Source organism: Panicum virgatum, chromosome 4N (genome assembly GCF_016808335.1).
Source record: "Panicum virgatum strain AP13 chromosome 4N, P.virgatum_v5, whole genome shotgun sequence".
Lineage (NCBI taxonomy): Eukaryota > Viridiplantae > Streptophyta > Magnoliopsida > Poales > Poaceae > Panicum > Panicum virgatum.
The window spans coordinates 42,188,216-42,212,368 of record NC_053148.1 but is presented as its reverse complement, the minus strand read 5'-3'; the positions used below and the strand labels follow the sequence as shown (position 1 = coordinate 42,212,368).

Below are 24,153 nucleotides of genomic sequence, written 5' to 3'. Positions count from 1 at the left end.
CGAGCCCCCCCAACCTCTTCCCCCCGCCGCGCCGCGCCGCGCCGCGCGCGCCACTGTGCCCGCGGCCGGCAGCTCCCTCCCCTGGGCAGCTGCTGCCACCTGCTCCTCCCCTCCTCCCTCCCAAATAAAGCGGGGTGGGGATGCGCTGAGCCGGATGGCCTCCCACTCGCTCTCGCTCCTCGTCACGCGCGCGCGCTCCGCCACCTCCTCCTCCCGCGCCGCCTCGCCGCCGCCGCCCCGCCCCACCGAGGCCTCTCCTCCTCCTCCTCCTACTCCGCCTTCGCCTACGCCTCCCGGGCGCGATCCCTCGGCGTCCGCCCGGCTCGCCCCCGCGCCGCGCTCCACGGCACCGGAGGTGCGTTCCTTCTCGACTCACCCAACACTCGCCGCGCCCGACCCGTCTGGCTGCCGTGGCGTTCAGTAGGCTCGCGTCGCGTTGCGGGGGAAGGGAAGCGGATCGGGGGAGCTGTTTTCGCCGCCGCAAACACCCCCGCACGGGTGCTCGCCGATGGTTTCGCCGCATCAGGATTGGCTTCCTTTTGGAATCGCCGTCGTGCTGGTGCCTAGTTTCTTCTACGCGGCGTCCTGACGCCCTGTACGTCTGACGGCGGCGCTAAACCACCGTGGTCATCTGACATGACACCACCCGAGGTCCCTGAATCCGCACAGAAATCATCAGGAAATGGAATAGGTGTATGGAAGGGGTCACTAGACGTGGACCACGCCCGCTCCCATATTCTGGGATTCCGGGTCTTGGTCTTGGATCTAGGAGAACGGGAACAGAAATAGGTGGATGGACGTAAAGGGTGACGACGATGGACAGTCAAAGAGAGGGGCATGGCATGCACGATGACAATTTAGCGGCTGCTGCCTTTCCCACCCATCCCAAATTACTCACCTTCCCCACACTACTGACTACCCTTTTCGGATTGTCAATTAGTTTGGGCATGGTACGGCGAGACTGTTTAAGCTAAATGCTGTAGATGTGCACCTTTGCGCAGCTGCAGTTCATGATTTTGTTGCGTCTGACTTTGGTAGGTGCAGGGAGAGGACGGATAGGCGAGCTAGGCCGCAGAGCCATGTCAGGTTCGACGAATTCAACAGTGGCCGCGGAGTTGGCTGTGGCTGAGAGGAACATCGAGCGATTACCTTTTGTGAATGACAAGCACGGAGGTGTTATTATTGAGATGGTGGCTCCGATGGATCCTGGAGTGTTTTCAGCTTCACTGAAAGCAGCATTGGCGAAATGGAGGGAGCAGGTGACCCCCCTCAACCTCTAAGTTGCCATGTATTCTATCATGTTGTGGTGACTTGTTTAGAATCCATCAGCCTATCCCAAAATTTTAAATTTGTACAGTGGATAATCTATTTCATAGATCCATGGTGGCACCAGTGTATACTGTATAGTAGGATCATGAAATTAAAATTTCATGGTGCTCTGCATAACAACTATGCCAAAGATTTAATTAGGGTGTATATTTCTGTGACGGCTGAGGAGCCACAGCCACCAACCATATCCAGCATCTGACATATAGACACGCAGAACTGTGCTTGCACATTATCATCGTCATCATCATTCGCTGGCCAAGTTTAAAAAAAAATATTGTTAGTTATTCATGGGTGTCTTAACTCTTAAGCGGGAGAGGTGCAGACATGCAGTTACAAACTTACAATGCATAACTTGCTCTTGCTTGTTATTGAAGTAGAATTTTATCTCAGAATTTTACATTTACCAACCCCATGGTTGTAATTTATTTTGTACTTTTCTCTTTGTAGGGAATAAGAGGTGTCTGGATCAAATTGCCTATTACCCTTTCCAACCTTATTACACCAGCTGTGGAGGTAATTAAACTTACCTTTTCAATATTTATAGTTGTATATGACTTGATGTAACCTGTGTATTCAATATTTGAGTCACCATAACTCTATTGTTTTTTACTGTTTAGATAGTAGTTGGTAACGTTCACAGTTTGATTCAATTGATTTTATCTCTGAAATGCTTTAACTTCATTGTGTATGTAGGAAGGTTTCTGGTACCATCATGCAGAGGAAACATACTTGATGCTTGCGTACTGGCTTCCAGAAACAACACATACGCTACCAGTAAATGCAACCCACCGTGTCAGTATTGGAGCTTTTATAATGAATGACAAAAGAGAGGTACAAAATGAATGCGATAATTTTTAAGGATTTAGCTTGTTTATTACTCTGTTACCTCCTTTAAGGATCCTAAATAACTTTGTTAATCAATTATCTATCATTATGAGTTATGACAACCAGATATTCTATTAAGCATCATCCTTTGACAAGGTTTTTATCTTCCTTATCCCTGAAATTCTTGCTTTTGCAGGTCTTGGCTGTACAAGAAAAGAGTGGTGTACTTCGAGGCCTTGGTGTATGGAAATTTCCAACTGGAGTAGTTGAACCAGTAATAATAATTCAGATCTGAACATGTAGAGATATTATTCGTTGTCTGTTCATTACCAACTTGTCCTGTGGTATTCACAAGATATTGGTACTTACAGGGGGAAGATATAAATGTTGGTGCTGTAAGAGAAGTAAAAGAAGAAACAGGGGTATGTATTAGTGTAAACAGAAGTCAAGTTTCTAATAAACTTTGTCTGGTATAAAATCCTGTCATGGTTGCTCATACTCATTTGTTTTTCCTTTCTGAATCTCAGATTGATGCAGAATTTGTTGAAGTGCTTGCCTTTAGGTAACAGTTCGACTTCTGATTCCAGTTTTTTCCTATATTTATCTAGCATAGATGTAGCAGATCCGCACAAATTAAACCGGCTTAAGTGCACTATCATCTTAATGAATAATCAAGTTTCCACGCACTTAAAATGGTGTAATCTGGCAGTCCGTCGGGTAATTCCCGATTAAACTACTGTACTCCAGGATCACAATTGCACTAGAAGACTCGCACGAAGACGAGCACAGGTGATACAAGTATACAGAGATTCTCAAATTAATTTACAACAAGGGTTTTACATAAAGGTTTTGAATAAAAACTAAAGAGTTTAAACACACAGTGGAAGTTTAAAACAGCGTTCAAAATACAATAAGTACTACGAACGACGATAAAAGTGGGCCTCACATCCTGCCCACCGATGTGATGCCAACCTGCCCGAACTTCACGGGGAAGACAGGGCCCACTCGACGGTCCAACCCTGAGGAAGCGGTTGTCCAATCCAGGACGCACAGACCTCCTCGAAGTCAGCGGGAATACAACCTGCTCAGAAGGGTTACAACAACAACCCTGAGTATACTAATACTCAGCAAGGCTTACCCGACTATGGGTATACTTAGCCCAATATCTAGACATGCAAAGATTTTTGGCTCTGGAGTTGGTTTTGCTGAAAAGCTACTAGTAGTCAATCCTTACTTCCAATATTTTAGCTCAAGTTTAGTATTCGAGTACCAACTAGGTTCGCTATAGCATCTAGAACACACATGGTAGATCAAATTATCTTTCAGTAACATACAAACCCAACATTTCCATTCCGTTCTCATTCCACTTCTTTACTACGATGTGACAAAGTGACCAAGATTCTCTTAACCGAGAGAGATGGCGAATCGATCCGATTTAACCTTGCAATGTGGACCTAACTCACACGACACGCGTAAACCCCGTCGGGCCACACACGTCAACCGTTCCCATCTTCGCCCCGACGTCTGAATCACGCCTGCCAAAATCTGGGTGAAGGGTCCCTCACAGCGAACTCCCGGAGAACCCGGAGGCGACATACACTCCAACACCCGCCATCATACCACTCCCAGAGTAGCAGGTCGCGATTCAAAGTATCGTTGCAAATCAGGTAATTAGCTTATCGGTTTCGACTACCTCCTACTCCCGGCATATGGTCAGTACTGTTCAAACTTGATCAACACTACCAACAACGGTACGATCCTCAATTGACATAGGCGGAGGCTCTCTTTCCATCCATTTCATATCCGGAACCAACTTCTCTCCGCCCGGTCGTCATTTCTCTTTTCTTATTGATTCATTTCCAAACCACTTTCCATAGGAAACAAGATCGTAAATCTCGCGAGTGACAGGAATCACTCGACTTCTACCGAGATCCTACTTAGCAAAGCATTTCTAACGACATCTGAATACTAGTATAGATTCACGGGTACCTAGGGAGAACATGCATACTAGGGTTCCATCCAACTCCTAGAACGTAAATGCATAAATACATAAATAAACCTTAATATACTAAATTAGGGGTTATGCTCCGGGGCTTGTCTTGTAGGTCAGTGGGGTTAGCAATTTCCTCCGTAGCTTGCTCAGCTGCTTCGTCGGCTTGCGGTTCCCCGGCTTGCGGCTCCTGGATCGGCTCAACGACCAACTCGTAGACGGCTTCGTTCGTGGCGTCTATGCGTATGAAAAAGATGACATGCAATAATTAAAATGGTGCATGAAATGATAGGAGTGCTCATGATGCAATGCATTTCAAAACGATGCAATGCAATGCGGTTAAAAGAAAGACATGACTGGCAATCATTTACCGAGCAATTAAAGAGAACCAAGCAAAAAGAAACGACTTGGTGCTACTAGGAGGGTTCAGTTTCCAACCCAGTTTAGCCTGAAGTGTTTCCTTTCAACGACACTACTAAACTTGCTTTAAGAAAGCTAGGCGCATACAATAAACAGGAAGAAGCAATAAGGCATTGTTTAACAACGGTGAAAATAAAGGAAGACTAAAGCTAGGAACTAGCTAAACACAAAAACTTAACATGCCATAAGGATCTGGTAGCACAACTTATCAATCATGAAAAACTACTGATAAGGAATGCAGAAATAATTTACCAACATTTATTGATGGCCGAAAACATTTATTTTAGCCCTAGAATGAAAATCAAGCAATATTAGATCCACAAATATGCACATAGGTTATGCACCTGAAAATTTTTCAGCGAACTACACGTACAAAGAGTAAGCTACTACCAATTTTTCATAATTTTTAGACAAACCGAACAACCGATACAAAATATACTAGCTTAAGCACAACCCAAAATTTTAGCAGGGCAAAAGTGACATTTCACAAGCATGAGCATTTTTCCTCTGAAGATCTTGATCTAAGCAACCCAACAAAATTTAGTTTGTATTTTTCGCATTTTTCTATATTTTTTACAATTTTTCAAAGTTTTCAGCCGAAATAAATGATTTTGGAAAAAGAAGAAAACCTAAATAGGGGGGCTGACGACTGGGCCCCACCCATCAGTGGGAGGGAGCCCAGCCCAGCTCCCCTGCTCGCGCGCGCGCGGCCAGCCATGGCTGGCGCGGCGGCGGCGCGGGGTGTTCCCCGCCGGCGGCGAGGCCGGTCGGCGGCGGGGCGCACACGGCGGCGTCAGGGCAGGCCGACGGGGCGGGGGCGCTCGGCCGCACCGCGGGGCCCCGTGCAGAGGCGGCCCGCGGCGGCGCTTGGGCAGCCGCGGCTGCGCGGGAATCGAACGGGGAAAGGGCCGGGGAGGTAGAGTGGATCACGGGGAAGCTCACCACGTCGTCCAATCGAGCGGAGAAGGGCCGGAGTGGTTCGTCGACGTGAGGGGCGGAGCTCCGGCGAGGACGTCAATGGCGGCCGGCGATGGCGGGGCCGATTCGGCCGGCATAGGGCTCAATCGAGCTCGGGGATGGGTGGAGGAGTTGCGGGGCGAGGCTGCACGGCTTGGGGCGCGAAGAAACGAAGTGGGGGCGGCGGGGTTTGGCCGGCGCAGAGCTCGGCGGCAGCTTAGCTCGTCCTCTGCGGGACGCCAGCGCGAGGAAGAAGATGAAGGGGATGGGAAACGGATAGGCTCGCGCGTGGATAAGGGCGAGCTCGTTCGGACGCCGAGGTTCGCCGTGACGGCCGACGTGTGGCGTCGCTGACGGGGTCACGCCGGTTGCGGTATGGGCGTCGGCGAGCACAGTGACGCCACAGGGAGGAACAGTGAACCCGTTTGACCGATTTGGACTTGATTTTGACCGGATCAAACTCAAAATTTCATATAGGAATTTGAAATTTGACCAAAATAAAAGTTGTAGAGGAAGGGAAGATCTACAACTTTGCTTTTGGGCGAAAGTTGATTTGAGGCTCGGATCAAGGAGAAAAACGTGGGCGAACACGGCTAGATTGAGGTTTACTATGCGAACTCGATTAACGCTAATGACCTTGCTTAGGCCCATAATTAGCAAGTTAACAGGTGATTAGCACTTTGATTAACACAGGGGCGTTACAATAGACTTACCAGGTATCTTGTCACACTTACCCAATATACTGACACCAGAAAGAAAGACAAGTATTATTCAACATACTATGTGCAGATATTTTTATTTCTTAGCTACTGTTGTTATATTAGAGAACCAAAAAGGGAAAAAATGTTATTGCTTTGCATTTCCATTCAATATGAAATTTACCTGAGTCCCTTTTTCCTTTATTTTCATTCTGTTGATGCAATCTATTGATAAATCTCTGTATCATTTGCAGGCAGAGCCACAAAGCCTTTTTTGATAAATCGGATCTATTTTTTGTATGCCTGCTACGACCACTTTCATTTGACATTACTAAGCAAGACTCAGAAATAGAGGCATGCCAGGTACTTGGAACCAAAACACCAACATCGAATTGTTCATGAATTTTCCCGTCAAAGAAAATTGTTAATGATTATTTCATCCAAAAAACCTACCTCTTAGGGCATCCCTAGTGTGTGAAACAAGGGGGTCTTAAGACCCTTGAGTTCAACCTCATACATAGTAGAGCCGGTTCTAGGAGGGGGTTTTAAGACGAAGAGCTTGAGGACCGGCCTCAAGCTTGTGTCCCGGCCTTAAAGAATAAAAAAATGAGAGAGAAGGGAGAGAAGAAATGGCACGCGAGAACGGAACCGGATCCGCTGCAGTTACCTCCTCTGTAGTTGGGTCATTGCCACGTGGGCCCCACGCGTGCAGGCCCCACACGCAGTGACTCAACTGCACGGCGGCCAACTGCAGCGGAGCCTCGTCCCGCGAGAACGGCGAGCGAGACCTGCGGCCCCCGTCGGCTGGTGCCTTGCTTCGATCCGGAACCAGAAAAGCCCAGCGTCCAGGTGACATCATGCCCATGGCCTCCAACGTGGGTGAGCTCCTCCCACAACGGACCTTGCTGGGGAAGAAGAGGGCGGAGCCGGCCGCAGAAGTCAACGCCGGCGGCGGAGGTTCCCTCCGGCGCTCCCGCAGGAAGCCCAATCTGCAAACTCTACGATGAGAGAGGCTTAAGATCCATGGCGTATAGATGTGGAATCGGCTAGCGAGCAAGCAAATCGGCGGCGGCGACGAGAACTGCAGCGATACCTACGCAGGGGCTCGGAAGAGATGGGGAAAGTTCCGCCGCGACGTGCGCTGCTTTCTGCCTTGCGGGTGAGCGGTGATTTTTTTTTCCCGTGTGGAGCCCACCCTAAAGTCTCTTGCCGGTCTCATACATATTTTTTTTAAACACCCAGAGCACTGGGAAATCATTTAAAAACTTGAATGAGCACCTAACGACACGTTCAGACACAGATGAAGCTGTCAGAAAAGTCTCACAATACGCCTACCGGGCAACACACGTGCGCACACACACCCACACACATATACACCAGTCCGGTCCCCTTTGGGAAATACCCCCGTGCGACACCGGGTTGCTCCCGACGGAATCGAACCCTAGTGGGCGGGCTGGCCACCGCCAGAGCACTCACCACCGAGCTATCAGGTCGTTCGCCGGTCTCTTACATATCAGGAGGAGGCTTTATCTTTTGTGGGACCCAGCTTAACGTCCGTGGCGACCTCATACACTCGTGATGCCCTTAAAGGTTTTGCTTCAGTTCTTCAAGCAGCATTTGACCAAATATTTGCTTTGCTGACACGCTACTTCTCAATTGCAGTGGGTGCCAGTGGAGGAATTTGCAGCGCAGCCATTTGTCCAGAAACACGAATTCGTGAAGTACATCCTCAAAGTGGGTTTAGCTAAAGTGGACAAGGAATATGCAGGGTTTTCGCCGATCTCCGTAAAATCGGCATTCACAGATAAACTGTCCTCCTTTTACATGAACAGGAGGGACCTCGACAGGGCTTCAGGATCAAGCAGTCAGTAATACACATGAATTCAAGATAGTTGAAAACTTGAAATTTCGCTTTGGTCTGTGAAAAGGGTCTGAAACTTTGAATCATTACTTGATTGTTTTGTTCACCAATTGGTAGGGACCTTCGGCACTTGATTTTGAGCGTATGTTGCCTGCCGCTTGTGTCTGTAATTCAAAGGAGATATAGGAACCCAAAAGTACAGCTGAAACTGTTGTGCTTATGGATTTGTATTTGTAGGTATACATACAGACAATAAAATGCTGGTTGGAATTGACTGGAGACTTCTGCTTGGTCTTTGTGTTAGACCCTGAATTTTTTTATTCTATTTATAATTTAACTTTCATTACGATATGTTTTTTTACTAATTACGATATGGGTTTTACATGATGCTGACTCTTGGATCCGCCTGTCTGCGTAATGGGAATGGGGTACCTATAACCCGAGACAAGTGTACAATTAAGGGAAGATGGCCCACTAGTGATGTCAGAAGGTGACATCAGCTGGAAGGACCCTGGGAGCCCCAGCCTAGAACGACCACCCATGGGAATGGGCGCCCACAAGCAGCGGGCCGGTCCCGGCCTGTCGCGAGAAGCTCGGGGAAGGAAATACCTTCCCCATGAAGACACCCGCCTATTAAAAAGATATTTACCAGGCGGGAAATCCCAAGGATTACGGCGCCAAGCCGCCAGGCTCGATACGGAGCCCGAGGAGGTGCGGTTTTTCTGTAAAAATATTATGATTATGAGGGAGTCATGCGCTCAATAAGAAGATGGACGGCCGAATAGCTTATCCCTGGGCGACGTCCCGTCGAACAGTAAATGGACGGTGACCGGGGCCCACCACCATTTACTGCACATCCTGTCGCGGTAAAACCGGAGTGGCTCGAGCCACCTCCCGGGGTAGACCCGAGGTCACCTCGGGACACCAAGGCCCGCGGGGTGCCTTCGAGACCGCCGCGGAACCCACTGTCAGCACCGATTGATGTTGTGGAACAAGAGAGAATATATGGTGCGCGTAATAAATCTTTTTCAAATTTTATAAATACAGGATCATCGCGATTAAAAACGAAATCTCGCAAATACAGGCGGAATACATCCATTCCCACTTTCCTCCGTATTTATCTATAAATACAGAAACAGGTCAAAGAAAATATAAAAATACGGGCGGGACAGAACATGATTCTTTTCCGTTGTTTTCATCCTTAGTCCAAGTGCTCCAAGGACTGCGGCTCCGCGGTAGGATGGGGTGTGTGCAGATACAGATTCAATAACATCGCACGTGACATTCCCGTGACTCATTGTTACGGCCTTTTTTTTTATCAGGACTCATTGTTACGGCCTTACGGGACTATCACCGTGGCATTGACTTAGGCTCCGGCTCCGGCTCCGGCTCCGGCACTGTTCAACACTGTAGCGCGTAGCGGGAGGAGCTAGTGAAACCTGGCTTCAGCAGCTCCACCGGTTTCTCAGTTGACTGTAGCAAGAGCCGGTGCGTTTTAGCTCCGTGCTACAGTGCCGCACAGTGCCGCGTCACTGTACCACGGAGCCGGAGTCGTCCGTCGGGAGCCCTCCCAAAGAGGCCCTAAGCCCTGCAAATGGGCTGAAAACCAAACTATATCCATATCAATCATTCTCAATAGGAAAACTAATATTACCTACACCACTCCAAACTACCACTACCACCACAAACCAATCCAACACAAACATTTCAGCTCATGATGTAATAAACTATTAACCAAACTATGGTTACAATCCAATAAAAACTCGTTTCTCAAAAAAATTTATAGTGTAGATTTTGTCATACTGTTTTGCACAAAGTACCTGCTAGTTATACTGAGTGATCTCCAATAAATTTCAGTCAATTTCGATAAAATTTTATAGTGTGAACGCGAAGTTTTATTTCTAGGGTCCGGCTCTTGATGCAGAATCCACGTGTAATTCTAGCCAGAGTGCTTTGCACAGAGTAGCTCCAAGTCATACTGAGTCATCTCCAATAAATTTCAGTCAATTTCAATAAAATTTTATAGTGTGAATGCAAGATTTTATTTCTAGGGTCCGGCTCTTGACGTGGGACCTACGTGTGATTCTAGCCACACTACTTTGCACAAAGTAGCTGCTAGTCATATTGAGCCATCTCCAACAAATTTCAGTCAATTTTGATAAAATTTTATAATGTGAACGCGAGATTTTATTTTTAAGATCCAGTTTTTACGGACCGACATTTATATATAATAATCATATTGTTTTGCATAAAGAATCTATTTCAGGCCACCCCAAACCACTCCAATCCATATGTACATAGAATCCACTCCACCCATCCCAATAGCTAATATAACTCATTTGAATTTATCCAAACACAATGCATATCAAAACCCAATTTATTAAACTCATTTCAACCCAAACCCTTGTCAGAGCGAGGCATTGTCATTGAGTCTCAATCCCGCGGTGGCTCCGCGGACGCGGCGGGATGGCGGTTGGAGGGCCCATCTGTCGGCGCCAATTCCTGGCGGAAGAAACGTCAGAGACAGATAGGGATAACAACAGTTTTTTTATTTTTTTATTTTTGTTTTTTACAAAAATATATTTTTATTTTCGAATTTTACAGGAATATACCCCCGCCGCCGTTGTCGGGCGGCCGGGACCTTGTCGCCCCGCTACGGGGCGGCAGGGGCTTTTCTGCAAAAATTTCGCGAAAATTTTTGTAGAAAAGCCTCTGGAGGACCGGCCGCCCAGTAGTGGGGTGGCGGGCCCCGGCCGCCCGGCAGCAGGGCGGCCGGCTCCCCCGCCTTTATATAAGAGTTGGCTGGTCCCCCCATTCCTCATTTGCAACACTAAAATTCCAAAAACCAAGAAAAGAGAGGGAGGGAGGGAGGGAGAGAGGCGAAGTCCTGTCGGATTTTCGAGCCGGCGAATGCAGGTAACCAAAATTCTTCTACGCTTTACAAAGAGATTATGTTGTAATTATTTTTGTTGACACAATAGATTAGCAATCAGTTTGTGATACAGTACATTAGCAATCTGATTGCGCACTTGTGATTGCCAGAGCTCAACACCATGGCCTCCTTAGGATCCACCTACATTCCACGGAGTAAGGTGAGGGAAACAGTCCCCCAAAGAGTCCAGGTGCCTATGTGCTTTTGCGGATCTTTGTGCAAGTTAATGAAATCCAGGGTTTTGGGGGATGATTTTGGCATGTGGTTCTTCATGTGCGAGAATTACAAGTATGATCCGCCCAAGCATTACGGCAAGAATCGAGCAAAGGTACTACAAAACACTATCAGAGTTTGCCACTTTCGGATCTGGTAATGACTTCTAACATGATTTGGGGAAAGACTCCACCGCCTCTATGTGATTTCATGCAGTGGTTAGACACCGAGCAATCTCAGCAGGATAAGGACCATGTTGAGCGTCCAGCAAGGTGGGCTGCACAAAGGTGGCAACGAATGCTGCATGAAGAATAGATGGATGAGAAGCGCAAGAAAGATCAGAAAGATATTCAGAAGAGGATTGCAGAAGTGGAACGTCAGAAGGCAGAGGAACGTGAAGCTGACAGGGAGAGGAAGTGAGAGAGGGCCCGTCGTGCTAAGGAAGCAGGGCCTGAAGCTATTAGGAAGGTAAAATATCCCCGGTGCACTCAGTAAAGCACCATCATGTAATCCCGACATTTTACATTTCCTAAGGCATGTCAGGTTTAGTCACAATATGAGGTTACTGTGTTGCATATGCCACTGCTTTTCATTGTTAAAGTACCAAGTTTACAGCAAAGGTCTCAGCGTTATTTACCGTAGTAGTAGTACGAACGCCTTAGACCTTTGCTTTGTAATCATAGTATTGTTTACAAAATTGTATTGCAAGCCGGGAATTTATGGTTCGTAACCTACCTTATCCTTCTATTTTCAGTACATTACATTCAGTTAGCAATCTAATTCAAGCAATCTACACATTTAGAATTACAACCAAGAAACCTTACTACACAAATATCTTCGTATTGTTACATACTACCATCTGGTTCAAATACATATCCATACATAACGAAATCTAAACGCGACGGGCTCCAAAATCCGGAGGCAATCCATCGGTGGGATTCCCAGAAGGTCCAACCTCGACACCAGCATTATCTTTATGCATTTTAGGGCACTTCTTGTAAGTGTGACCGTCTGCTCCACACAGGTTGCATCGTTTTTTCTTCTTTCCTGCCTCAGACTCATCCATTCCGTTACGGATATGAAGTGCCTGCCGTCGACCTACCACTCTCCTACCATCTGGATTGTGAATGTACATTGGAGGGATATTTGGTGTAGTGAATGATCCCAGACTACTTATGTCATATATCTCATGGCCCCAAGTGTGCACAATGGTTTTCTTTCTGTAATATTCAGAAACAAAAACCCCAACTTTCAATCCAGATTCTGAACATGCCGCAATGACATGGGAGCATGGTAAGTGAAGAAGTTGTGGCTTCTTGCATCTGTAAAACACCTTGCCTTCCGGCGTTATCAAGCAATCCTGAACCACCCTTTGTCTGCGGACACCATGACCTGTCCTGTCCTTGCATAAAACCTCAAACCTTTGATCCTTTGTGCCCATGGAGACCACTCTGTGATAGTGAACCTTTTCAATATTTTCTTTCATGTATTTAGTGACCATATTAAAAAAAATCACTCGTGGATCATTAAGTAAGACAGCAGCTGCCTGTTACTGCTATCTGAAGTAACTTGTGCATCCGTACATGCTGAACTCAACTATGCCAACAAGAGGAAATCCACAAACATGACGCATTACCATGTTGTAACACTCTGCGTGGTTGCTTGTCTCGATCCCATATCGATGTCCACCAGTGTCGTATAGAATTGACCACTTCTTCTTAGTTGCATTCTTGATCCACTGTGTGAAAGGTCCGCCACCTGAATGTCTACGGCTAGAGGTTGAAGCTTGTTCCTTTAGTAGCTCGGTGCACATATTATCTAGCACCTGCCACAAAGCATCGAACTTCCGCTACTGATTCTGAGTGCACAACCTCTTGAACAAATTCATAAGTTCCTTCTTTTTGAAGCGCTCATAAAAGTTTGCACCCATATGCCTTATGTACCACCTACTCACAACATCTGGCCATAGAGGAGGTTGTCATCGACTTCCTTCATGTAGTTGCCTTATTGCTGCTAGAAGACCTGCATGCCTGTCACTGATGAGACAAACATCAAGCCTTGCAGCAACAACGTGAATCTTCACACATTCAAGGAACCAGTACCAGCTCTCTGTGTTCTCATTCTCAACAAAAGCAAAAATGATGGGAACCACCTGCTTGTTGTAATTAACTCCAATCGCTGTCAGTATTGTCCCCTTATATTTCCCTGTCAATAATGTGGCGTCGATACACAGAACAGGAAGACAATACATAAATGCCCTCACACATGCACCAAGGCAGAAGAAAGCACGAAGCAGAAATACAGGTCCCCCATACAAACTCGGTACAATGTAGGTATCAGTCGCGCTTCCATGATTTCTCTGCACAATTGCTGATAGCATATGAGGCAGATTATCATATGATGCCTCATATGTGCTGAACCTCATCTCAAACACTTTTTGTTTTGCCCGCCAAGATTTTGCATAGCTGATTTTGTATTGAAAACGGTCGTCTATGTCCCTAATTATCAATTTTGGCTCATAATCAATTTTGTCGAGAATCACCCCATACATCTTCTTGGCCACGAAAGTGGATGTGATGTTACGGTGATTTTGCGCAACAGCAGTTAATCTACATGTATGTGGTGTAACAATTGAACACTCCCAATGTGTCTTGTACTTGCTCTTATAGGCATGTACTCGCCATTGACACACTTCACCTCATATTCTTTACTGCTAGACTTCACAATTTTGAATTCCTTACTCAACGATATAGCCCAAAACTTCACAGCATCCTTCACAGCTTCAATGCTAGGATACTTTGCCCCCTGCACAACCTCATTCTCTCTGTATTCGTACTCATTACTCTTAATATCCTGTATCACTAGATTTCCAAAACCCCTGTCTCGCCATTCACCTAGCAATGGGTAGTCTTCATCGTCTGATGAGTCCCCACATTCTTCCACCATTCGAGCCTCCTGGTCTTTATTCTCTACAGCTTCCACTAATCCAGTTATCCGCTCCCCCTCATCAGCTAAACCTTGCGGCTCAAGTTGAATGACATGCACGTTATGATCTTCTTTTTCTCCTACCTGACTAGCTATACCTTGCGGCTCAGGTTCTATGACATGCGTGTTCTGATCTTCATTTTCTTGTTCCACTGCTTGTTTCATATGAGATGATGTACTTATTGACCCTTCACGGAAATGAGCTGTCTTCTGGTGAATCTGAATTAGCATTGCAAGAGGCCACCCGCGGTTAAGAGCTGCTTGCATGTAAGTCCGGCATTCTTCGGTATTTGTTATAAGCATCAACTCCCAGAAATCCCCTTGTTGCCCAATTCGTCACAGTCTGAACAGTTAGGAAATGAGTCTTTGGATTCACATTGAATATCTCATGAAGACATTTGCGTATAGAACTAAAACTCCTCTCTAAGAGTTTATCTATTCCGCACTCTCTGCGTTCAAAAGCTGATAGATTACTCCATACGCATCATGAGAAATAGTAGTCACCATATGAATTGAAACGAAACTTGCTCGACATATCTGGCCACACAATAATGATATTAAACTGATTGCTAATCTACTGTGTCAACAAAAATAATTACAACATAATATATTTGTAAAGCGTAGAAGAATTTTGGTTACCTGCAGTCGCCGGCTCGAAAATTCGACAGGCCTTCGTCTCTCTCCCTCCCTCCCTCTCTTTTATTGGTTTCTGGAATTTTAGTGATGTAAATGACGAGTGGGGGACCAGTCAACCCTTATATAAGGACGGAGGAGCCGGTCGCCCTGCTGCCGGGCGGCCGGGGCCCGTCGCCCCGCTGCTGGGCGGCCTGGGGGGCCGGCTGCCCCACTGCCGGGCGACCGGTCCTCTAGGGGCATTTCTGCAAAAAATTTCGTAAATTTTTTTGCAAAAAAGCCCCTGCCGCCCCGCAGTGGGGCGACCAGGTCCCGGCCGCCCGGCAGCGGGGCAGCCGGCCTATATTCCTGTAAATTTCGAAAACGAATATATTTTTTTTTGTAAAAAACGAAAATAAAAAATATAAAATAAAAAATGCTGCTAATGTTCTCAGGCCCAAAAACTTTGCAGCCCACTCGCCGGCCCACACCAACCTAATAGTGGTCAACCAGCCAGTCTGACTGTCTGACTGACCGGCCGAGCCGAGCGCTCTCTGCCCTCCCGCTCCCAATTCCCCAGCTCCAGCCGCCGAATCCTAGGCGAGGCGGCGGCCGGCGGCGTGGCCAGGCCCCCGGCAGCCTGCGGCGAGCGAACGAGCGGCCCGAAGCGGCGCCGCTCGTGGCGCCATGTCCTTCCTGGAATCCGGTCGCGGCTGCCTCCTCCGAGAGCTCTCCAGGAGGTCCCTGCCGTGGCCTCAGCGGCAAGGTACTCCTCACTTCTCCCTCACCCCAACGCCAACGGCCAACCCCAGCGCCGAAATGCTGCGGAGTGCTAACGTTTTTGCCGTTTTCTGTGCTGGAACAGGACTCTACGCCGCGTTTGTCCGGCGGTACAGTGCGCATCACCTCCCTCTCCACGGAGTAGAGGACGAAGCGGAGCAAGCCATTGAACCGCGGCCTTCGCTGCCAGTGTCTCTGGCAAAGAGCCTGGCCTCTCTTGCGGAGGAGTCAGCCAAGGCCTTCCAGAGGCAGAGGAAGCCGCTCACGCGGATGGAGCGAAAGCGGTTAGCCGAGCTCCGCATCAAGAAGAGGGTCAAGGCGCAGTACCTGAACGGCAAGTTCTACGACCTCATGGGTAAGGTTGTGGCAAGTGCCGAGACACTGGAGGATGCGTACGATGTTGTCCGGCTCAATTCGAACGTTGATCTAACGTCTGCAAAAGATGATGTCTGCTTTGTCACGCTGGCAGAGCATCTGAGGAGTGGTGAGTTTGATGTCAGAGCAAATGCTTTCTCAGTGGTGGCGAAGAGAAGAGGAGAAGGGTGCCTTGTTCTTCCTAGGCTGAACTTGAAAGTGGTTCAGGAAGCGATAAGGGTAGTCCTTGAGGTTGTCTACAGGCCTCAATTCTCAAAGATATCACATGGTTGCCGCAGTGGGCGAGGGTATCACTCAGCCCTCAGGTTTGTATCGGATGAAATCGGGGTTCCAGATTGGTGCTTTACTGTCCCACTGCACAAAGAGGTTGATAGCAATGTAAACTCTAAGCTTATTTATCTGATACAGGAGAAGATCGAGGACACCCAGTTAGTTGCATTCATGCAAAAAATGTTTGATGCCAAGGTTATCAATTTGATATTTGGTGGATACCCAAAGGGCCATGGGCTGCCCCAAGAAGGAGTACTTGCACCAATCCTGATGAACATATATCTTGACAGTTTTGACCATGAGGTGTTTAAGATTTGCTTGAAACATGAAGGCCTTGGTTCAGAGGCAACAAATGTTTCAGACGACCATGGGTCAAATTTGCGTCGCTGGTTTCGGAGTCAACTTAAGGGGAAAGATGAAAATAGTGAAGATCAAACAGATTGTCAGACAAAGATAAAACTATATGCTTGTAGGTATATGGATGAGATTTTTGTTGCAGTTTCTGGATCCAGAGATGTTGCAGAAGATATGAAATCTGAAATTGTCGCTTAAGAAAATCACTTTATTTGGAAGTTGATGATAGGTTGCGTCTTATGCCAGTCAAAAGGAATATGCAGGGGTTACAGTTTTGTGGTGTTTTTGTCAGGGTGGAAACAAAGGAGAATGCTAAACTGAAAGCTGTGCATAAGCTTAAGGAGAAGATTGGTTTGTTTGCTTCTCAGAAGCAAGAGATTTGGGATGCTATGAATCTTAGAGTAGGAAAGAAGTGGTTGGCATATGGTTTGAGAAGAATAAAAGAGAGTGAGATCAAACCACTTGGCCTTAGCACCCCTTTGCTGGATCACATTGCAAAATTTAGGAAAGATGGAATGAAGACAGATCACTGGTTCAAAACTTTACTGAAGGTATGGATGCAGGATGTCAATGCCAAAAATGAGCTAAATGAGGATGTTCTCCTATCTAAATATATTGCTGAACCAGCACTTGCGCAAGACCTTAGGGATGCATTCTACAACTTTCAGAAGCAAGCTAAAGATTACATCTCATCAGAAACTGCTGCTACGGAAGCATTGTTGTCCAATTTGAAGAGGGCGGAATCAATTAGTACCTTCACTGACGGTGGTATCATTAAAATTCATGCTCCTCTTAGCTATATTCAGAAGTGCCTTCATCGATATGGTCTAATTAATCTCGAAGGTTTCCCTAGGCATGTGTCGGCCCTTGTCTTGCAAGATGATGAGTTAATAGTAAGTTGGTTTGCAGGAATAATCCATCGTTGGATAAGATGGTTTTCTGGGGTTGACAATTTTAAAGAACTTCAGCTTATGTTTGTTGAAAGTGTCAGAAAATCCTGCATCAGGACACTATCTGCAAAGTATCGGATGTATGAAAAATTGACAGAAAAGCGGTTTGAACTTGATGATCATGGCATTCCAATGGTTGAGGATTTTGAGGCAACAATTAAACCTTTGGAATCTAGTTACTCTTTTGCTTCCACTGATGAAGCTTTGATGTATGGCATTTCTAATAGTGGTTTATTTGTGTTAACACTGTCAAGAGTTAGAGTCCCTACTCGACAATTCAACTGCTTTGTCATGGGCTGCCAATCTGCATCACCAAGTATGTATGTGCTTCATGTGAAGGAGAAACAACGGTTTCCTGGATGGAGGACAGGTTTCTCGTCATCGATTCATGGGAGTTTGGATGGTAGACGAATTGGATTGTGCACCCAACATGTTAAAGATCTATATTTGGGACACATCTCCCTTCAATCAGTTGATTTTGGTTCCCTGGTTAGATGACTCGAAGATGATACCTGTGGTTTTCTGATAGTTGAAGGCTTTCTACTGACTCACAGAATAGTAGGTTCAGTGCTTATAAATCCATAAATGGTTGTAGCTAACCATAGTACTCATTTTGTGAGAGATAGCTTAAGTGGTATGTTTGTGGACTTCAAACTGAAAATGAGCCTACATTTTGGCTTCCTTTTGTGAGTGGTTCAGACCTACAAAGTTCAAGTTTAGTGGGCAGTTCTCCAATGTTATGAAATGCACTTGGCACTAGGTGAACCATGGGGTGGCGCCTAAGCACTCCGTAAGTAGGCTGGATGGTGATTAGGTGCTAGACGAGTAGATGTATTCTAAGTTAGATGGTTGTTGAACCTTGATTTAATCATAGTATTTCTAAAATTTGTGCAAATTTGTTGCACTTATTTTAGGAAAAAGAGTTTGATTCTTTTAACTCACCTCTCTCAAAGCAAAAAGAAATGGATGTAGTGTATTCATGTGTAGTGGAATGCAAGTTTGCTTTGAGCCCTTCTGGTGCTTTCTGGTTCTTGTCATGGTAATTTTCATATCAAACTTTTACCATCCCTTTTATGATTTCACAAGATCAAGAAAGCAAACTTTTGTGCCATAAATAATGATGAAACAGTACACGTGCAATTATTTTTGAGAAATTTCTGCTTCTCCTGCATATACATATGTGAGTGATAATATCTGCTGAAACTCAAGTTCGTTTGACAGACTATTGCATTGCAAGGCCTGCTGGACTGTTTCAATGGTTGTAACTCGTATACAGAGGCAGTTGTCGTGTGACAAGTTCCTAACTGAATCAGGCAGCAAACTGTATAAACAGAACTGAAGGAAAAAAAGCGGGTTGATCTGATCTGATCTGATCCAAGGAGAACTGTTCATGTAGAGAAGTGCAGAATGCACTCAGGTTCACAAGATGTGGTTGCAATCACATGTTGCATTTCCCATTGGTGATAGACTTTGGCAAAGGTAGCTTTCTTGTGATAATTGTTTTCTTCCTGCATACTTCTTTATAGTTTATTTAGCCTGTCATCTGGATCATGAACTAGTTCTTATAAAATACGTTTCTCCTGCGATCTCTTTATAATATCATTACTTGGGCTTGACTATGCATCTCTGCCACTTTAACAATGAAGGTTGTATTTCAAAAGTTTGAAAGGTTGCGGTGTTGCACAATGGATTTCTTTTAAAGGAAAAAGTGAAAACACCATGGGTTATCATGAACGGGGGCATATTATTCCTTGCAACACAATAGAACGGGAAACATCACTTGATCATACTGGCTCGCCACTAGATCATTAACTTAGGTTAAAATAAAAGACTAGGATTTGGCATAAGTTCCTTATCCTTAGTTATGAACAGGTCTCCTCTTATGGGGAGAGGCATGGTAGTCCCTGTTAAGAAATTTCAGAACCTCATCACTGGCCTCTAGCATTTTCTCCTTTGAATCCTCATTTATTCTATATAATGTGCTGCGTACGATTGAATCCCTCAACTTTTGTTTGAGGCCTGCATTTGAATTCATGGCAGAATGCTTTGATGGCAATATTCTGAAATGTTGAGGATTTGGCATGTTGAGTGCTATCACAGATGTGCTTCCTTCTGGTTTTACTCTTTTCATGGATGGTCCTGCCTGCATCCTGGAGCTATCCTGAGAGATTTTACTAGGAAATTAGTAGTGGTCCGTAATCCACAATTAAGGAAACACATGGCAAATAAAAAATAGATAGATGATCATTGTCATGATGACTTTCTGGGATATTTGGATAGCGGTTCCTAGAAAATATTTGTCTGGTATAGAGTAGTAGTACCTCGAAATTATGTGTTAATGAATTTCGAAGTCAAGAGTAAGCAGTACCTCGAAATTACTTCCCCATTTTACTATCTGAGAACATTGTGTAGAGTTTTGACCTATCTAACATGTACAGGTGCAAGTCCACATATTGCTGGTAAGAACAGTCCGATAGCATGAAATGCGGAAGTATGAACTTGCATTTTTCTAAAAGAAAAAAATCATGAAAGTACTACAAAATATAAACTCATGCTAGCTTTTGACCAAGAAAACATGTATATATAGGATGTCGGGAAGGAGGAAGAGATCACCTTTAGGTTTGAAGGCGCACGTGGATTAGTTGGGTCTTTCTTAATTTCTCCTGCATTAAGAATGTAACAATATTCAAATTGAACATAAAATGCTGATTTAGGATTTCCTGCTTTTCTAAATGCTGATTTAGGATTTCCTGCTTTTCTATTTTAGAAATATTAGTGTTTTGCAAAGCTTGTAACAGCTAGAAAATTGAAGAATACAGGTAAATCTTGAATAAAATGATGCAGAAATGTTGAACCTTTCCCAAAATAAGGCATAACTTCAGTATCACGACATGGGAAAAACAACAATTTATTATTTTATCATAACTAAACACATGTATCTAACAAGAAGGAAAGCCATATTTGACATATAGGATGGCAAACCAGAAGAGAGAAAAAAAAACAAGCTAGTTATAGTTACTTGTCTGTACCCTATCAACTTCTAGTTGTTCTTAGGAGGGTGTTTCCGGGGTGAACGGTAATCAGCAGTGAAGGGAATGTCTCCATCAAAGTAAACCTTTGGTGGAGGTTTTCTACTTCTAAAATAACAGTTCATACTCAAATCCTTCCTTCCTCCTTGCCCGCATTTTCCAACAGAAGTTTTTGCACCTGAGCTTGTTTTGCTTCCAGAATTATTTGCATCCTTCTGCTCCGTGACTGCATCTCCAATAGCTAGCTTTCGTCCTGTCAATACATTGCTTCTAACATCCTCATCCGTTCCGGTTTTGTCAACACTCAGGTCCTGCATTTGGCTCATCATTAATTACTGTATTCTGGGATGACTCCTGGCAGGCTACATAATTCTAAAACTTAAATGAAAGTGCTCCCGATTCTTACCAGCTTGATTTCTGCTCCTCTCTTGCTGCCAGTTACCATCAGCAATTCTGAAAACAGACAGTAAGTGTCAGTTTGTCAAATATCCATTCTTACACTGAAAAAAGAATGAAGAGGGAAAATAAACTTGACTCAATTATGCAAAAACAAGACGAGAAGTGTTGATACCTACCTCTATGTGCAATAGTGACAAAGGGGCCAAGGGTGGCTGAGAGGATGGCCAGCCCGAGCAAGAAGCTTATACAGTTTAACGGCTGCATAACTAACTGTCTAGCCCTGCTTTTAGGTATGTCTGTCATGTAACTAACGGAAAGGGCAGGAGAAAGAAGAACAAAGGAAGGGTGGATTTATAGGGTTGCAGAGACATGGGCCCTCCATTGGTCAAAGACTCAAGGTAGAGTTGCAATATCTCTTGTTCATAGAATGCTGCACCTGTACTTTTAATCCATACAACATTCTGTGGCCTCACCATTTCTTATTGGCTTGAGTATATTCATGTGCTTGGAACTACTCAAAGTTTGTCCATTGCCATTTGCCAAGCAGTAGTTTCCAAGGATCTCATGCATTGTAAAAGTGCTCCAAGGATCGGCAAATTGCTTGGGATAGAAGATTTTGGGTGCCTTGGGCCCTCTGCCCACAGTGCTGCTGCCAATGCACGCAGTGAGGAAGAAGAGGCAAACTTCAGTGGCCAACTAGAAAGTTTTCCCGGGACCAAGGCCGGAACCTAGAGTTTCACCTCCCATTGATCTTAAGTAATGCCCTCGGTGCCCCCACATGTACCTTAAGCCATATTGATCCGTCAGACTCCTAGGTGGTAGCACAAAATTTAACTGCTGGTGAATTGGTGGGTGTGAACCAGACGCCCTCAGCACGCAAGGGCGCGCCTTGTGTTCGACCGCCGTTGTCGGTTGCATTGATCAAAAGGACTTGGGAGAGTGAACGCATGAAGAATCTGTCTTCCTTTTCATTGGATTGAATTTGGTCCCGTTTTTTAGCACATGATTTGAGCGTAGACTAACCAGATGGCTTTCCTCTTTTCAGGTGTTGGGCGTGACAAGTGGCTGCGAAAAGCATGAGCAGGATGCCAGCTTGAGCTTGGGTTCCTCTGCCTGATTGTACGTGCTGGGTACAAGTCCCAGCCTCCCAGGCCTCTCTGCACCTGGTGTGAAACTTCATACTAACGGTACTGTGGCTGGAATGTACCATCTGAGACAGTCAACACGGTCTTCTGGGACTCAAGTGGCACCAGCTGCGTGGCCCAAGTCTCGGCATTGCGGTTCGCCTGTATCGCGCATCTGAAGCCAAATGATTCAGAGTACCGCATAGTTCATTTTGTCCAGACCGAGGCCGTCCAAAATCCATCCTTTCTTCGGATGTTGGGGGATTTGCTTGTCATGCTGTATTTGTGATAGAATCATTGAAATGGGGAAACTTGTTTTCCTTCTAGGCACAGTGACATGAACAACCCTATCTTTGGGCCCTTCCAACTGTGGTAGTATCTGAAGCCTCCAGTAATAGAAGTTTTTCAGTCACTACTGAGAAGGGCAGAGATTTGGTCTGCTTGCAGTGTGTTGGACTGGTTGTGCATCAAAGTCCTTCTGTACAAGGGCAAGCCGGCAACTTCATGATAGACCATCACATGAGCCAGAAAGCAGAATTCTTACATGCTGCTTGTTACTGTTAGTCTGTTTACTGAATGAATCGAACGAAGGATTGCAGTCTGATGCACCCAGATGAAAAACGGATTGGAGCAAGCAACCGTCGCCATCTCGCATGGCGTCAACGGAACACCGTGCCGTGGCGCCGCCACCGTGAATGCCGTCCGGCCACGGGGTCCGATCCGGGCGGCTGTGGGAAACCGGTGGAGAAGCATCGGGCGGCGCGCCGGGGAGCCGGCCTCGGCTCCGGCGGGCGCATCATCATTTGCGTTCATTTTACTGGGAGGAGCACGAGGGCGTGCGAGGTCCCGATTCCCGCCCCGCCGCGGAGCCCGATCGTCGTGGCGGCAGGCGGCGACACATTTTCCTCCTCGCGGCAGCCGCAGCTCGGACTGACCGAGGGGTGTGCGAGTGAGTCACCTTCAAGGGTTTTTTTTTAGTGGGAATGATGACCTCCAAATTTTGGTTGGGTGAACGAAGTGTCTACAGCTTCTTCCTATGTGTCGTCCGTGTCACGCTGTTCGGCCCAGTTACATTCGGCCTCTAAACTAAAGCTCGGCCCATGACGAGCCCAAATAAAAGAGCCTGTCACGTCAGCTGGGTTAGTGTGTAGCTGGGCTTGGGACTCGGGAGCAAGTCGGCCCATACTAGTTGGCTTCTTCGGACCCCTAAAAAAAAATCTGGCTTCTTCGGGGCACCTCGGCCAGTCGGCCTCCCGCCCTCCCCACGGGGCGCGCACATGCTTTTTTTTTTTTTGGAACAAGGGGCGCCCAGACAAGGGGCGTTCGGGTTACCCGAAAAATTCGAGTCGGGTATTTCGGGTTTTGAAAATAGAACTCGAAATTCACTGACAAAAACCAGAACCCGACAATTCGAGTACCCGAAAATTTCGGGTTCGGGTTCGGGTTCAGGTTACCCGAACTACCCGAACCACATACTGAGCAATATGCCGCCGCTCGAGCTCGATGCCATCCTCTGCGTCTGCGGCCAAGCGTTCGCGGGCGCCCCTCCTACTCTCCTAGCGCGTGGTGGAGAAGGCGCGCCCGAACTCGACCGTCGCCGCCGCCGCTGAAGGCTCGAAGTCGAAGCCCCACCCGCCGCCGCCACCAGCGAGACTCCGGGAGCCAGGAGCGGAAGCTAGGCCTGCGGGCGTGGAGGAGGCGGATCCGGCGGGCGGCGGCGCAGACTCGAGCTCGGCCTCCCGCTCCGACGGAGAGATGGAGAGGATTTGAGAGAGAGAGAGAGCGAGAGCGAGACGGAGAGATGTGGCTGGCTGGTGGCGTGTGGGAGCCGCGGTGGCCGGTGGAGTCGCGCTGCTGGGGGCAGTGCCGCGGTGGCCGGTGGCTGCTGGGGAGCGGCGTGGTCGCGTGGAGTACTGGAGTGTGGAGGGCTGGCATTGGCGGCTGGGGGAGAGGGGGTGTGCTGGGGCAGTGGGGTGCCAGGCTGGGGGGGTGTGCAGCTAGGGTTGAAGGTTTGGTGGGCTCGTAGTGGACTGGGCTAGGTGAAAATATT

At 46.6% G+C, this 24,153-nt stretch overlaps 2 protein-coding genes, 1 long non-coding RNA gene and 1 pseudogene across 4 annotated transcripts; 2 read left to right on the top strand and 2 right to left on the bottom strand.

The window, feature by feature from the left end:
- Window positions 1–29: 29 nt before the first annotated feature.
- On the top strand, window positions 30–8,370 carry LOC120671217 (annotated as a pseudogene). The gene is made up of 9 exons (XR_005673544.1): window positions 30–355; window positions 1,039–1,259; window positions 1,777–1,842; window positions 2,023–2,160; window positions 2,351–2,428; window positions 2,526–2,576; window positions 2,682–2,716; window positions 6,474–6,582; window positions 7,882–8,370. The product of XR_005673544.1 is annotated as a nudix hydrolase 2-like (transcript).
- LOC120671218 lies at window positions 2,948–7,799 on the bottom strand. The gene is made up of 2 exons (XR_005673545.1): window positions 7,008–7,799; window positions 2,948–3,235 (listed from the first exon to the last, which is right to left on the bottom strand). It is a non-coding gene; the product is annotated as an uncharacterized LOC120671218 (long non-coding RNA).
- Window positions 8,371–15,368: 6,998 nt separating the features above from the next.
- LOC120671214 (nuclear intron maturase 4, mitochondrial-like) lies at window positions 15,369–18,574 on the top strand. The gene is given in 4 exon segments (XM_039951497.1): window positions 15,369–15,588; window positions 15,688–16,791; window positions 16,794–18,043; window positions 18,045–18,574. Coding segments are annotated over 4 exon segments (2,466 nt in total). The 5' UTR covers window positions 15,369–15,509; the 3' UTR covers window positions 18,078–18,574.
- Window positions 18,575–20,451: 1,877 nt separating this feature from the next.
- LOC120671215 lies at window positions 20,452–22,822 on the bottom strand. The gene is made up of 3 exons (XM_039951498.1): window positions 21,156–22,822; window positions 20,987–21,033; window positions 20,452–20,891 (listed from the first exon to the last, which is right to left on the bottom strand). Exons 1-3 carry the CDS (start codon window positions 21,280–21,282, stop codon window positions 20,592–20,594), a joined length of 474 nt encoding a protein of 157 aa, XP_039807432.1. The 5' UTR covers window positions 21,283–22,822; the 3' UTR covers window positions 20,452–20,591.
- Between the last annotated feature and the right edge of the window lie 1,331 nt (window positions 22,823–24,153).

Bases quoted from the DNA above. Each gene is read 5' to 3' on its own strand.
- LOC120671215 (XM_039951498.1), bottom strand. From the start codon at position 21,282: ATGACAGACATACCTAAAAGCAGGGCTAGACAGTTAGTTATGCAGCCG. The intron at 21,034-21,155 runs GTAGGTATCAAC...GTCTGTTTTCAG, and splicing joins TGTCACTATTGCACATAGAG to AATTGCTGATGGTAACTGGC. The intron at 20,892-20,986 runs GTAAGAATCGGG...AGCCAAATGCAG, and splicing joins GAGGAGCAGAAATCAAGCTG to GACCTGAGTGTTGACAAAAC.